This window comes from Arvicanthis niloticus, chromosome 27, assembly GCF_011762505.2.
Source record: "Arvicanthis niloticus isolate mArvNil1 chromosome 27, mArvNil1.pat.X, whole genome shotgun sequence".
Lineage (NCBI taxonomy): Eukaryota > Metazoa > Chordata > Mammalia > Rodentia > Muridae > Arvicanthis > Arvicanthis niloticus.
The window spans coordinates 26,570,761-26,585,521 of NC_133435.1; the positions used below are offsets into that span (position 1 = coordinate 26,570,761).

General features: G+C 42.0%; 1 protein-coding gene across 1 annotated transcript in view; it reads right to left on the reverse strand.

Moving 5' to 3' along the window:
- Positions 1 to 554: 554 nt before the first annotated feature.
- Positions 555 to 14,761, reverse strand: part of Anxa3 (annexin A3) — a 47,688-nt gene continuing 33,481 nt past the window's right edge. The window contains exons 11-13 of the mRNA XM_076926447.1: positions 12,592 to 12,650; positions 9,539 to 9,661; positions 555 to 1,035 (exon numbers count right to left, since the gene is read on the reverse strand). Of these exons, the coding sequence (XP_076782562.1) occupies positions 976 to 1,035; positions 9,539 to 9,661; positions 12,592 to 12,650 (242 nt within the window). The 3' untranslated portion in view covers positions 555 to 975. The remainder of the gene's footprint in view (positions 1,036 to 9,538; positions 9,662 to 12,591; positions 12,651 to 14,761) is intronic.

Consider the following 14,761-nt stretch of genomic DNA (forward strand, 5'->3'; position numbering starts at 1 on the left):
CAGAAAGAAGAGAAGGAGCAGGAAATCTTATGGGTTATGCAGAAAAACAGTAGTTGCAGGTAGGGAAGGGAATCCTTTGAACTGGAGCAGACTGGAATGAACTGGGGAAATCTGGAGGTTAGCATGCACCATGGGTACATGTTAACATATTAACAGGCAGCATAATGCCTCATCCACCAGAGGAAAAAGAGATAGGGAAGTGGCTCTTCCTGGCAGGCGGAAATCTGTTTCACAGGTTCCGAGCAACAGTGGGAGTATCTGCCAGCAATCCTTCTGTTTTTCCTGCCAGAATCCAGCCCCTGCTGAACAACAATGAGGATAGCATTACCTCATTTCCCTGAGAAAAATCCATAGGACACCATTCTCCTCTCCTGAGCCTGGGCCTCAACCGCACTAAACGGTTGATAGACTTGTTTATATCTCCTATACTTTCATAAGGATGACCCCAAACTATTGATCCTCCTGTCGCCACCTCCTAAGTGTTGGGATTGTAGGTGTGAACCACCATGCCATTTCATTATTAGATCATACTAATCAAGTAATAGAAGCACCAACAGCATTTACAACAAATATATTTTGAAATATTTTTTTGGGACCAGGCAACATACAGTATTAGTAGATACTGAAAACGAATACACAAATTACAGTTAGCAAAGGCAGCCATTTTTAGCATCCTGATTTATGTTTAATGGTTTTGAACTACACAGATTCCAACTTCCTAAGCCAAATAGAAAATCATTAGTAGGTTTTAAATTGTAGATATCATTTCCCTTATAAACCTCTACATTATGAATGAGACGCTCTAAAATGAAATCAAGTTCATTTTTGATGATGCACTGAATGATGCCAATGCCTATCAGGCAGACAGGTTGCTGTCTTGCATGTGCTTGCACTTTGGAGTGCTGTATGAAAGCAGTGAGCAGAGCTGTTGAGGAGGTCCACCATCAGGTAGGCAGCAGTTGGACGCCATCTTCTTCAATCATCTTCTCCGCAGATCTTCAAGAGCACTGTTCTGTAGTCTCCAGAAGTATCTGACTGCAAAGAACAGGACCGACAGGGAAGATTAAACACAGCATAAGTAAGGAGGGGATTAGAGGCAAATGAGACTCCACAGTGTTAGGGGAGTCACTTGGGCAGGAGACATGTGAGCTGCATCGTTCAGTGGTCAGTACAGCACACCTGCCGAGCTGTCATTCTTTCATTCTTGAGGACAGCTGTGCCCCAAGCCTAACATGTTCTCTGCAGTTCCTAATGTTCAAATCCTCCTGGAGTAGTGTGACTAGAAAGATTTTAGCAATGACATGATATTACATATTAGCTGCTAACAGAAACTCTAAAATCTGTAGCTTAATAAAAAAAATGTTAACTGACACTTCTGTTTGCAATTTAAACACTTACCATGGAGCAACTGGAGGTGTCACTCAAAGGCCTATAGTGTGCTTAGCATGTATAAAATCCTGATTTGAAATTTCAATATAAAATGCTTAAACAAAATGTTTATTTTGTATAAAGTATTGTAACCCATATAAAACATCTATGCAGCAGAGTATGAACTCTCCTAATCTCTGTGTAACAATTACAGAGGCTAAGAAAGGTGCCCTCAAATTAGAGAGCTTAGCCCCTCATTGCTACTGTGTCAGTTTTCTGGGAGATTCAAACATTCCATCCTGCAGGAAGCTCTCTAAGCAGGGAGGTAAACAACTCAAAACAGCTTCAGGAAGTCCCTGAAACTCACCAAATTCTCTAGGCCTTTCCTTACCACAGTAAGCAATAAAAACCAGCAGTCCCGCTCAGACAAGCCAAGCTGTGAAGACTGAGACCAGACAGACTGCCTGGGAGAAGGAAAAACCAGACAAACGGCCTGAAAGACCAGAGTCACTTAGAAAGGACATTCTCCAGCCTGTTCAGCTGCCTGCAGGCTGTGCAGTGTGTTCCAGGTTATCAGCTTTGGTGAGCAGTCACCTACATTGGGGTGGGCTTTGGTATATCTGTCTGTGAGTCATTTCCAGCCCCTAGAGGAGGTGTAGTGGTCCCCCATGGCAGCAGAGAAAGGTGCTGGTTGAGAAACGAGGGGTTAGTGCATAGCTGTCACATTCTTGCTACAAGAGACATCATTAGAGGCGGACTCAGCATTCTACCTGGGGTGCCTTAAATTGAAATGTCTATTTCAATTAAGTGACTTAGTCGGCTATTATTTCTTATTACTTAAGTTTATGTTCGGAAAGGTATAGGTAAGGTAGATAGTAAGGTTAAGTTGAGTAATGTAGAAGCGTCATTGGATAGAGAGGCTGGACACAGTGTCACAGTAAGCGACACAACAGGATTAATGCACAGCCTCTCATTGCTGCAGATGATGGAATTAACTCTTTCCTCCCTCGGTTTTCCTAAGTTTTGCACACATGCAGCCTTCTTTGAAACTATTGGCAGTCAGCCACACTCACTTTGTATTTAAAAAGGAACTTCCAGTCACTCTGAGCTGACCTGTATACCATGGTTTAGGGTTAGACTTGTCAAAAGAATACACCTCAATGAGATGACTCATAAATTCTGGTCATACAGGTGTGATCCCCGGAAACCACATGGTGGAAGGAGAAAACTGTTTCCACAAGTTGTACACACACGCGCGCACACACATACCAGTACGCACTCACGCACTCACACATGCAAATAAATAAATGAAAAGATACACAGAAGCTTACAATAGGACCATGGTTTGCTATAGGGACTAAACAAACATCTGTCCTATCTCTTGCTCCATTTCTCTAGATAGTCAATATTGCATTTTAGAAATGCTGTTTCAAAAAATGCTTTCCTAGATTAAAAATAACTTTGTGCATCACTTGTGTCTTCCTAATTACATCTTATTCATTGTTCTTACGGGACAGGCATGGAGCTGGGCACAGTATGAGCCACGGCCACCTAAAGAAACTGTGTGTCAAAGGGTCAGGTAGGTGACATACGCCTGTAGTCCCAGCATATAGCAGGCAGAGGCAAGAGGATCTAGAGTTGGAGGTTATCTGTGGCTACATACATTAAGGTCAGCCTGGGCTACATGAGAGAGCCTGCCTCAATGCCCCCTCCCCCAACACACACAAAAAGAGAGGGATGAAATACTTCTGCTGACTGCTGCTAACAGTACTCCATGGTTCTCTCTCCTCCCGAGTTCCCACATTTACCCCCACATTGTATCAGTACAGACAATTTAGCCTTTTCAAGTTTCAATAGCTTTTCAAGTTATTACAGATCTAGTCTAGGCTCTCATCTCTTGCCAGTGATGTGAATATAACTTTATCAATCTAAGTGTGCCCAAGTCATTAATTCTTGCTGGTTTTTGTACTATGCTCAATGACCATCTTCTCCTGCTAGAGCAAACATCGCCTAGCCCTTAGCTTGCATTCTGTCCTCAGGATACAACATCTTCGTTCACCCTCCTGGAACATGCTCTTCCCATGACTTCTGTCCCACCACTCAGGCCTGAAAGTGCTCCCTCCCCTCAGGCATCTCCACCTTCACCTTCTCTGCTACCCGGCCATTATGTGGCAGTGATGGGTAAAGCTCAACTCTAAGTGTTCTCTTCCTCACTCCACATTTTCTGTCTATGGAATTTCACCCTTATGCAGAGATTTCAGAAGCATGACCTCAGTTTGACTACGGAATGTCCTCCATAGCTTGAACACCTGGTGCCCAGCTGGTGGCACTGTTTAGAAAAGTTACAGCACCTTTAGGAGGGGGAGGCTTGCTGGAGGAAGGTGGTAGGGTGGTGTTGTGTGTAGTTTTAGGATGCATCACGCTACTGCTGCAGGCTCCATTTCCATTCTGTCTGTTCCTTTTTGCCCAACACCAAAAATGGCCGTGTCTCCCAGGTTCCCGTGGTTGGCTTGCTAAGCTGCCCAAACCTGTCCTTCCTGAGAATGCCTGGAGCTACTGCTCGAGTTCCACAGACTGACCACCTGAGCGGTTGGCTACCCTGACCACCAATGATCATTCTGCGGTTTTGCCCTCTCTCTTGCCCACCTAAATTGTCGAAAATAGAAAACTCCAGGCAGCCTTAATATTTAATACCAGCCAGATTTGTATCAGCAAGTCTCCAACCCCAATATGCCCACGAAATGAACACAGTTATATTATAACTCAGTTATAATATTTATAAGCTGCACGTCTAGATTGGGCAGATCTACCACTACATTACTCTGTTCCCCAGCTATGAGATCCCTTGCTACTGCTGCTCCGTCAGGCCACAGGCTTCTGCCCCATCTTCCATATCCTCTTCCATCTTTCCTTCTCTCTGTCCCTCCATTTCAAGTAGTCTCTCTCTCTCTCCTTCCTCTCACTCCTTCTCTAAAACTTCCAACCCTACCTTTCCCTTCCACTGCCCAAGCACAGGCTCTAGCTTTTTTTTGGTTTTGTTTTTTTGTTTTTGTTTTTGTTTTTTTGACCAGCTAAAATGGGGAAATGGTTGACGTTGACATGGAATCACCTGAGCACTCCTCATGGGGGCAGCCCCTCTTCAAGAATTAACATCAAAATACAAACAGCACCAGGGCAATCCACAACAGTGTGGGCTATTAGTTTAGTTTTTTTCTAGCCATGGCCCCAGCCAGCTTCCTGCTCCTGCTCCCATCCTCCTCCTGCCCGTTGCTAGGCCCTTCTATGCCATAATGGATTCTTTATCTCTTGAACTGTAAGCCAAAGGTGAACTCTTAATTTTTTAAGTGAGTTAGTTAGTGAGATTGTTTATTCATTCACTTATTTTAGAAAGCAAAAGTCTCACTGTGTAGCTCTCGTGGCCTAGAACTTACTATGTAGATAAGGCTTACCTCATACTCAAGAGATCTGCTTGCCTTTGCTTCGGATTGCTGGAATTAAAGGCATGTGCCACCATGTCTGATTCCTGAAGCTGTTTTCATCAGAGTATTTATATAGCAACAGAAGGCACCTGGTGCAATGACTCTCACAATGGGCCCACACCAGCAACCATTTCTCTGACCTCTTCAAGTAGTGCCTCCTAGTGTATCCCAATCTAAAGACCTGCAGGACCAGGAACTTCCCCACTCTTCTCAAGGACAACACCCTCTTCTCTGACCCTCAAGTAGAAAACGGCACTTCTTGCTCTCTCCCAAGATAGAATCCTGGATGTCATCACTGACACTTTTTCCTCGATTCTCTTACCAAATCCTAGGTCCCTCCCTCTTGTGCTTCCAGTTTGCCTGTGTCACAATCTTCCACCCCAGTCAGGCCTACTCCAGTGTGTCTGTGTCAACCCCCACACTCATCATCCCACGTCTCCCCTACTCCCTGCTTAAGTCACCAGAATTGTTTTTAATGATGGAGACGTCTTCTCATCTGCCATTCTCATCCACTTCAGAATCCCTCGTGCTAAAGACAGGACTATTTAAATGGTACCACAGAAGTCCTGCGTGGTCTGGCCTCTCTACCCTGTTTTCGTAGTTTCTTCTGCCTCAAGGTCTTTCCAAGTTTATGTATCCCACATTCTTTCTTTAGAACGCTAGGCTAGCTCCATACATACAGGCACAACAGTCTGCTTGCTAATGCCTACTAAACCTTCCAGATCATCTTTCTCCATAGAAGCCTTTCTTGTCAGTCAAGTCCTCCTGTTATATGATCTTTTAGTACCATGTCTCTCCCCCTCACATGAAAGTAGTGATTTTTACACATATTTGTAATTTCATAGGAGCAGAAAGTTATTGCTCCTCGTAACATTAGCCCTGAGTCTGACACAGCATTCCCTTAATAAATATTTGTGCTTAGAGGAACCCAGCACAAATTCCCCAACTTTGGAACTCTGGGTAAATTCATTTCACTATGTTTTGCTTAAGTATTCCCTGAAGTAGGGTTTCTAATTAAGCAATTGACTTAAGGTTCCTTTTCCTTTGGTGTCTCACCATGATTCTCTTTCTAAGATGCATTTTAGGACCCTGTTGACCAGCAGAATCCCAGAGGAGGTGCCTAGTTCCTGTTGTTGACCTGATAGGCAGACTCAGGACCCATTGCTCTAAGAAATGTTCCTTTCCAACCCCCAGACGTCTTTTTTGGCAGTTCCTACATTTCTGTCTTCCATACTGCACATTTAAGACTTGGCTAGTTTATGCTGTTCAATTGCCATCTATGTTAATGTCTTCTTTAAGCCTTCATCTAGAGTCTATATTCTAGACTATGAGATTTCGCTGCTTCTCGGAGTAGTTACTCTATTGCTTTTATAGAGCACTTTTTATTACTGACTAGGGCAGTCTAACAAAAATGCAGTCTCATCTAAATTTCCATTAATGTATTTTTTTTTAGACAGGGCCTCAAGTATGGAATCTAGGCTTGCCTCAAACTAGAGATCCTCCTGGCTCAGCCACTCCCAAACTATGAATATTATAGGCATGTGTCACTACACCTGAATTGTCTCATGAGGAAAGGAGGGTGGTTTTTTTTGTTGTTTTGTTTTTTGTTTTTAACGTACACTCTCCCTTCCCTTCTCACCAATTACCATCCATGGGAGGACTAAACTGTAGTTAGATGTCTGAGTAATAGGAGAAAGCAGAGGATAACAGAGTCGAAGAGTGAGATTATGCAACGTTTCCATGTTCCAACTCCCGAGTTTCAGAAACAACCATCTTTAAAAGATCCCACTGGCGAGCCAGGAATCCATGAATAAGATTACCTGTCTACACGTGCAGCAGAGAGAAAGAACGGAATCTGTATTATTTCATATCTCAAACTGGACTCTTCAGTGGTGGATTTTTCTTTCTATCAAACTACAGTTTAAATGTCTAATAAAGTATGACTCTACTATGCGAACCATGGGGAACAGAGGGCCACAGCTTAATCTAATTTTCTGGTTTGCTGAGGGTGAGCCAGAAGCCCTCCTGTTATGTCAACCTTGTTACTGACAGTTGTTATAAAACGTATGAGTCTGCTTTTCTGCCTGGGCAAGTACAGTGTGGTTAACGTTATTGAATCTTTTTATGATGATTGAAAGTATTGTAATGTGTCAGGATCAATTCAAATAGAGTTGAGTGTAGGCTGTTGACAAAATCCATGCTAAGTCCTAGGTAGAGTCTGTTGCTTTTTTGGATCAGTTATGATTTTGACTTACCCATGCATCTTTCCCAGTCAAAGTTTAGCAGAAAACAAAGACTCTGGTTTTAAAAGCACAAAGGAATTTGGTGAGCACATCTTGCTGACTGTCTAAAGGGAATACATTCATTCGTTCCTTTAAAAAAAAAATCATTTGTGAGCCCTGAGGCCGGAATGTTTCTAAGATAATTAGAGATCCCCAGGTCAACGTGTATGCCTGGTTAAGGGTGTCTGTTATGGGTAGGGTTGCACAGTGGGTAGAAGGAAAGACTCCAACTACTCAATATGACACAGGAACATGGCCTAGGCTAGACATTCCCAGTTGCCAAGGCTAAAGATCACATTCCTCAGGGACAAGGGCTCCAGAGTCCTAGGGGCTGAAGGAGTAGAGCTAACAAGAATCAGGATCTGCACAGTGTACAATAATTCCACAGCTAGCCTGGGGTGTGTGCTTCTAGCTTGAGACTCTCAACACTTCCCTCTGACTGCCAGTTGCTATCCTGTTTGTCTTAATTCTTCTGGGCACTGGTTCTCAGAAGGTAGCAGCTTACGTCCCCAAAGCTGATTTTCCTGAGAAAGTTTGTAGAGTATCTAAGAACTCAGAGGTAAATAAGTCATGCAGCCTGTGGGACCTTTGTGAAGACAGACTCTACACTGGGTGACTGGGATGGATGGTTAGTTCACTCAAACTCAGCCAGGATTAATTCTCTAGATTACCAGGGATCTTTGTGTGTCATCTGGGGGCTAAGTTAAAACAAAAGAAGGCAAAACAAAACAAAAATAGAACCCACAGAATACCGCTAGGAAGGCTGGGGCTCGTTCCTTAGTATTTATTAGCTAGGTGAATATTTCTATTTCATCTAGGGCATTGAGCCAGGAATTTGTATGGTTTAGGAGGCTTTTCTGAACAATTCTATCAATTTTATCTGTTTTACTTCCTTAATAATTATTAATTTATTAAATATATGCCTGTACACCGAGACTTGGGAACAGTGAGCACAGGTTCACTGTGAAGCGGAAAGCAAGGCGGATCGGACATTTTAGAAATATTCTCATCAGAATGGCAGAAACAGTGGGACGCTTTTTCAAAAATCAAGAAACTAGAACGATTGATTAATTCAGTTACATAGCAAGTAAATGTTCTGCATGGGAAAGCTGAGGCAAAAAGTAAGATATTTATAATTATCTTATATGAGAAGATATTTATAATAAGATAAAAAAGAAAGCTAACCTGCTTTATGTAAAAGGAGGCCTTAGATATTAACAAAAAGCAATAGAAATCCAAAAGAAGAATGGGCCCAAAACACAGAAAGAGAAAGCACAGAAAAAAAGAAATAAAAATGGTACTTAAAATGTGAAATACATCAGTTCTAACCCTCACCTGTTGGACTGTAAAAACACAAATGGCTTGCCTATGAGTAGAGAATAACTCTGAGGTTCTGACAGAAACACAGAAAGGGGAGTCAAGTGGTCATCTTTACCAACATTTAAAATTATTTTTTTATCTCTCTAAGCCATTTACCCATCACCCCCAAACACTTGCACCGTATGAAACTGGGTATGTACACTGTAGCACTATTTTGAATAGGTGGGAACTGTAAATGTCTGTCGATGTCATTGGAATAAAAGTGGAATAATACACAGCTATGGACAAGGAGAAGCCCTTCCACATACTCTACGAAAAGAACTGAAGATACAGAACCCATCATCTTTGGTGTATAGAGGACTTCCTCTTCCTCCTATTATTAGTGTTATTAGTGTTATTAGTATTATTATTTTATCATTGCTGTGGCAGGGGTTAGTCTTATAGCCTTGCACATACTACGTAAATGTTTACTACTGACCTACATACCCAGTTCACTACGGGAAAATGTGAAATATGTAGTTTTCTTTCCTTGCTTTATTCCTTACTTATTCCTTACTTTGCCACAATACTGACATAATTGTTTAAAAGCACTGCAGCATAAACAACAGACAGTCAACTTACACATGCATTTTTTCAAAAGAAAATTTTATGGCCAATAAACTTTTTAAAAGATGACTTATTATTATATTCTTAGTATTTAAGAGCTGGAAAACAGCTGCCAACTTAAACAAATTTTTAAAAATATATTTATTTCTAATTTCATGTGCCTGCATGTTTTCCTATATATGTTTGTGCACCGTGTCCATGCAGTACTCATAAGGCCAGAAAAAGGTGTCAGATCCTCTTGGACTGGAGTTACAGATGGTTGTGAGCTGCCATGTAGATGCTAGGGACCAAATCCAGGTCCTCAGGCACCACTGAGCCATCTCTGCAGTCCCCAGCTTCCACCTTTAAGGGATGTTTTGTTAGAACTATTGTAAACCCAGAAAGCACAATAACAAGGAGAGAGAAGTGTAAGTCAGCCTATGACAGAAAGATTGTGAGCAAAGAAGGGGGAACCATGCCTTGCAATTTCCACAGGAGACTCACTTGGATTGCCGAGTATAGAGAGTAGCCATAGTGCTTCTTGAACTCATGTCTGATGTCCAAAATGTCAATCTCTGATCTGGAAACCATTATTCTGTTCAGAGTAAATTCATCTGTTCCAGCACCCTGGGAAGAAAGAATGGGAAGAACCTCACCAGTTACTCAATGACATGCAGATATTCAGTTGTAAGAGATAAATGATTATAAATACATTATCCAACCACAGTAAGTCCTCTTCATTCTTTTAGCACCAAACTCTACCATTCATTCATTCATTCATTCATTCATTCATTCAAGAAATATGTGTTGAGCCTCTGTAATGAGCCTTCACCATGCTATGAAAAGGAAGTATCCCTAATGAACTCCTAGTTCTATAGCAGATACAAGCTAGAGAACAAGCCATTGAAAATAAGTCTGACACCAAACCCTAGCACAGAGGAGCTTTGGAGCTATTGGCAGCTGTTAGCTGCTGGGACAGGAAGAGTCAGTTTCCTCTAAAAGTCAAGCCCCTGATAAGTTGCACGCCACAGGTGTAAAAATATTTGGGCAGCTCAAATTGACCTTGATCAGAAAAAAAAAATGGACACAAAGTTGGGTGGAAAGGGAAGGGGGGTGAATCTGGGAAGAGCTGGATGTGGGCGGATGAATATGATCAAAACATGTGCCAAGTTCTCAATGAAAGAATAAAAAATCATTAAATAAAATGTTATTTAAATTAGTCTGAAAGATGGGAGATATTGGGTTCTAGAGTGGGGAGTTTTAGCAGAGCCTGAGGAAGACTAAAGATTAGAAAGGTCTGCCTAAGAAAGTTAACATTTACTTTGAAACCTAAATCATTAGCTGGGGGTACACTTAGATGGTGAGGCACTGGGGAAACTGAGGCAGAGGTATCAAGGCACAGGTATACATGTACTAGGGAAGAGGGGTGGGCTTGTATAGAAAGCAAAGAATGCTCCAGTAAAGGATCTCTCTCCCTCTCCCTCTCCCTCTCCCTCTCCCTCTCCCTCTCCCTCTCCCTCTCCCTCTCCCTCTCCCTCTCCCTCTCCCTCTCCCTCTCCCTCTCCCTCTCCCTCTCCCTCTCCCTCTCCCTCTCCCTCTCCCTCTCCCTCTCCCCACTGTGCTCTGTGCTCTGTGTGTGTGTGTGTGTGTGTGTGTGTGTGTGTGTGTGTGTGTGTGTGAAGTATATGAATGTTTAGGATATATAAATAATAAACAACAGCAAATGATGCATCTGGAAGATCTAGACTTCCCTGGCCATGAAATGAAACTCCAACTGTATCCCAAAGTTGAGCGCTGTCACATTTTAAACTAAGAATACTGAGATCACACCTTATTCGTGGTTGTTTTCAAAGACTGTCTATTTGCAATATAAAGCACAGATTCCAGGGGAGAAACAGAACGAGGACAGGGGAGTAAGAGGAGACTCTCTGCGACCTACCTGACATGTCTGCAGCAACAGAGGATGGTCATGGCATCAGCATGACAGGAAGAAGGAGAAAACAGGAGCATGTGTGAGGTGTTTGTGGGTAAATGGTTAAACTTATGATGTGCCATTTGGACAGTGGGGAAAGAGAGTGAAAACTTTTAAGGTAACTGTTAGGTAAATGCTGGGTCTGTTTAGTGATATTTCCAACAAGTGCCAGTTGAATGTGTACCGTGTACCAGGCATTATTTTCTGTGCCACGTGCACAGTAGTGAATAAATTCTGTACCCATGGAGTTTACTTTCTACTAGACAGAGATAGCAAACTATATGATTATTTTAATGAATATTAATAAGAAGGAGGAGAAAACAGAGGGCAATAGAATGCAGAGAGATGGAGAGAGAGCCAGTTGACTGTATGAATGAGAGGGTGTTATGTAAGGAACCATGGAGTTGTTCTGGCCTATCTGCTTCACAGGCTTTTCTGGGTAGAATTCATAGTTCCTGAGGCACAAAGGGCCTCAGTTCTTGAGAGCTCCATGCACTCTCTGGGGCAGTAAAACATTCAGGCTGCTCTGTGCTTCTCTGTATGTTCCCTTGAAGTCAATGAAGCATGGAAGCTTGACATGACAATGGGTCTTAGACATTAATCTTGTGTGCCCTATGCACCGTGTAGACATCATTGTATCCTGCCAAGGACAATTGTATTGATCCTGGAAATTTCCATTATATTCTGTTTCTGATGAAGATATTAAAAAGTCCAGTTGCTCTCAATACAATTGCCATAGCCTCAGTCTTGCTGTGGATCCTCCAACAGGCCAGATTTAGTTCCTCATGGCCATATCAAGTGACCCTGGTCCAGTTGGTAAGCATGGTCACTTATGGGTTACTTCAAGAGAAGACATTTGAACTGAGACATGAAACGATGAGAAAAAGCCAGCCACATCTATGGTGGATGAACACTACAGATAGGAAAACAAACACAAAGTTGCCCGTGGGGGACAGCTGGGATAACCAGGGAACAGCAAGATGTTGGAGGCGGCTGAGGCCGAAGGAACAAGGCCAAGGAGGCAGAGTTCAATGACGAGAGCTGAGCGAGGCTAGTTCTGGTTGGTACAACCTGTGAGATCCCTGAACACAGGAGCCAGGACTGGTGGTGGCCTGAGGTGAGGGAAATGAGGTGTTCAGTTGGACATAACTTTTACAGCCACAGGAAATGCCCACTAAAGAATTGAGGAAGTTCTTTCTTGGAGCTAAGCTCAGTTGTAGGAATGAAGACTTGAGGAGAACATGTGTGTCATTGGAAAGAGCCGACATGTTGCTGACTAGGCTGAGTTCATGTGGCATAAGGCTGCTTGAGAGGCCATGCATCTCAGGGGCTGTTTGAGGTCCACAGATTCTACTTCGTACACAAATGAAGTGAGGGAAATTATTTAGGCAACACTTTATCAGCTCCCTCTACCCTGGCTGGTGCATTTATTATCATACTTTGAGGCAAATTAGATAAAAATTAGCTTCAGAAAGAAACTCACTGAAGTAGAAAAGAAATATAACATCCCATCAATATTAAACAGTATTTTTATTCTCTGTGAGGAATGCTGTCTATGAGTACAATATGAAAGTTCCAGACCAACCTTCAAAGCCTGATGAAGTCTTTCTGCCAAAAAAGCTGGAGTGTTCCTTGTACAATGAACTGTTTATTGTTAAAAAAAAAAAAAAAGCAAAGTAATGATTAGTTTCACTTAATAGAAACTGAGTCTATCTTACTTACTACTGAATTTTACTCACAAAGAGTGAACAGCTGCTAATCCTGGATTTCAAGGCCCTGTAATGTCATATTTGCACAGAAATTGAAAATAGTAATTATCTTCAGACATGGGGAAAATAAAATTATGTGCGAAAGATGCTCCCACGTGTCTGAGTCATCTCCACATCTCTGACATGTTGTGTGTCTCATTTATGCTGGTAATTCCCTGGGATGGATCATAACTCAGTTTAACATCTTTGGCTACCAATGAATAGCTTGGGCTACTAATGACTGTGGAGATGTAGTTACAAATAGCTCACTACATAAAAAGGGGACTAAACTTCAGCTGAAAACCAAATCTCTGCACAGATACATTTTCCTTTTAAATGACCAGATTAGGATGTATAAGCTAGTGATATTAACTGTATTGGAACAATTATCTAAAACTTGAGTTTATTCATCTAAAAATACATTATAGTCTTCCAAATCTTTGTTTTCAAATGGCAAGAAAAACGAAATAAAACCAGAAGTAGGAAGCTCACAAAACCATAAGTAAATTAGTTTTCTTTGAGATAAAGTGAAAATATACAGCAAGAGTAAAGTCTACAGAGAACACACCTATTTGAGCAGCACAGTTGTTTTTGTGCCCTTAAATCTGATTCAGGCAGGAATCTGATCATAGGTGAGCAGATGAATTTTATAATGTTTTGGGGGGCTCAGAAAAAGCCTTGATTTTCCTTATAGTGGCTTACATGCTTACATACAGCAAGGCAAAGACTTGCTGTATGTGGTAGTTTAAATGAGAAATGTCCTGCACAGATTCTAACATTTGAACACTTGGTTCCCACCTGGTGGCACCATTTGGGAAGATATAGGAGGTGTGGCTTTGCTACAGAAAGCCTGTCACTGTGGGTGAGCTTTGAGAGTTGGAATCCTTGAGCTACTTCTAGTTCAGTCTCTCTGCTTCTGGGCTGCAGGTCAAGATGTAAGCTTTAACATTCTGTTCCTGTTGCCATGCCTGCAGCCCCTTCTTTCCAGTTTGGACTGTTATCCCTGTAGAAGCATAAGCCCAAAGAAACTCTTCCCTTTATCTCTAAGTTGCCTTGGTGATGGTATTTGTTTTCTCACAGCAACAAGAAAGTTACTAATACAGTGTGTAAATGACTTACAGAAGACTTTATAAGTGAAGCTGTCTGAAACAACCATTCCCCCTGCTGCTACTAAACATTCTTCAACAAATATTAAGTCTTAAGATTTGGACAAAACCATTATGAGTCTTTCTTTTTCTTTTAAAATCTTAAGTTTCTTAACTGTCTTCCCACAACTAGACATACACACTCCTTCTCATCATAGTCCTTCCTTTCTTTACCCCACCCTTTCTTTATGTTCTTAAGTATAAGGTTTGTTCATTGTATCTGAAAATAGGTGAAGTGGCAGAGTAACTCAGTAGTAAGAAACTTACATTTCTATACAACATCATAGAAAGGGAAACTGGAGGAGGAGCCACTTCAATTATAATCATCACCAAGAGTTCACAATTGCCTGTTTCCTACCCTCTTTATTGTCTTGACCAAACTGTAACTTGCTATAGGTTCCTAATGTCTGATTTGCTCCTGATCTTGAGCAAGCATTAAAATTAAGACCATACCCCTTTATCAGCTCATCTCACAAACTCAGATGCCCACGGTCCAAGGAAGTCACTTAATCCACCTAGCCACAGGTTCACTGTGTCACCAGCAGGAGGAACCTGCTTGTTGGGGATTGGTTCTAATGCTCTGAACCAAAATCAGGAGTCTGCTTGTCTAAATGCTGAAGGTCCTTGTCCCCAGTTGGTTTTTGATTGATCAATAAAGAGCCTATGGCCAATGGCTGGGCAGGTAGACTGAGGTATTACCTTTGGATTTGTGATGGCTAGGAACTGGAAGGAGAATCATCAGGATTCGGAGGGAGATAGGTCAGATTTAGAGCTACAGAAGGAAAATCATCCAAAATGTAGGTGAGGGAGAAACAGAGACTGAGAAACAAAGACATGTGTGTGTGTGTGTGTGTGTGTGTGT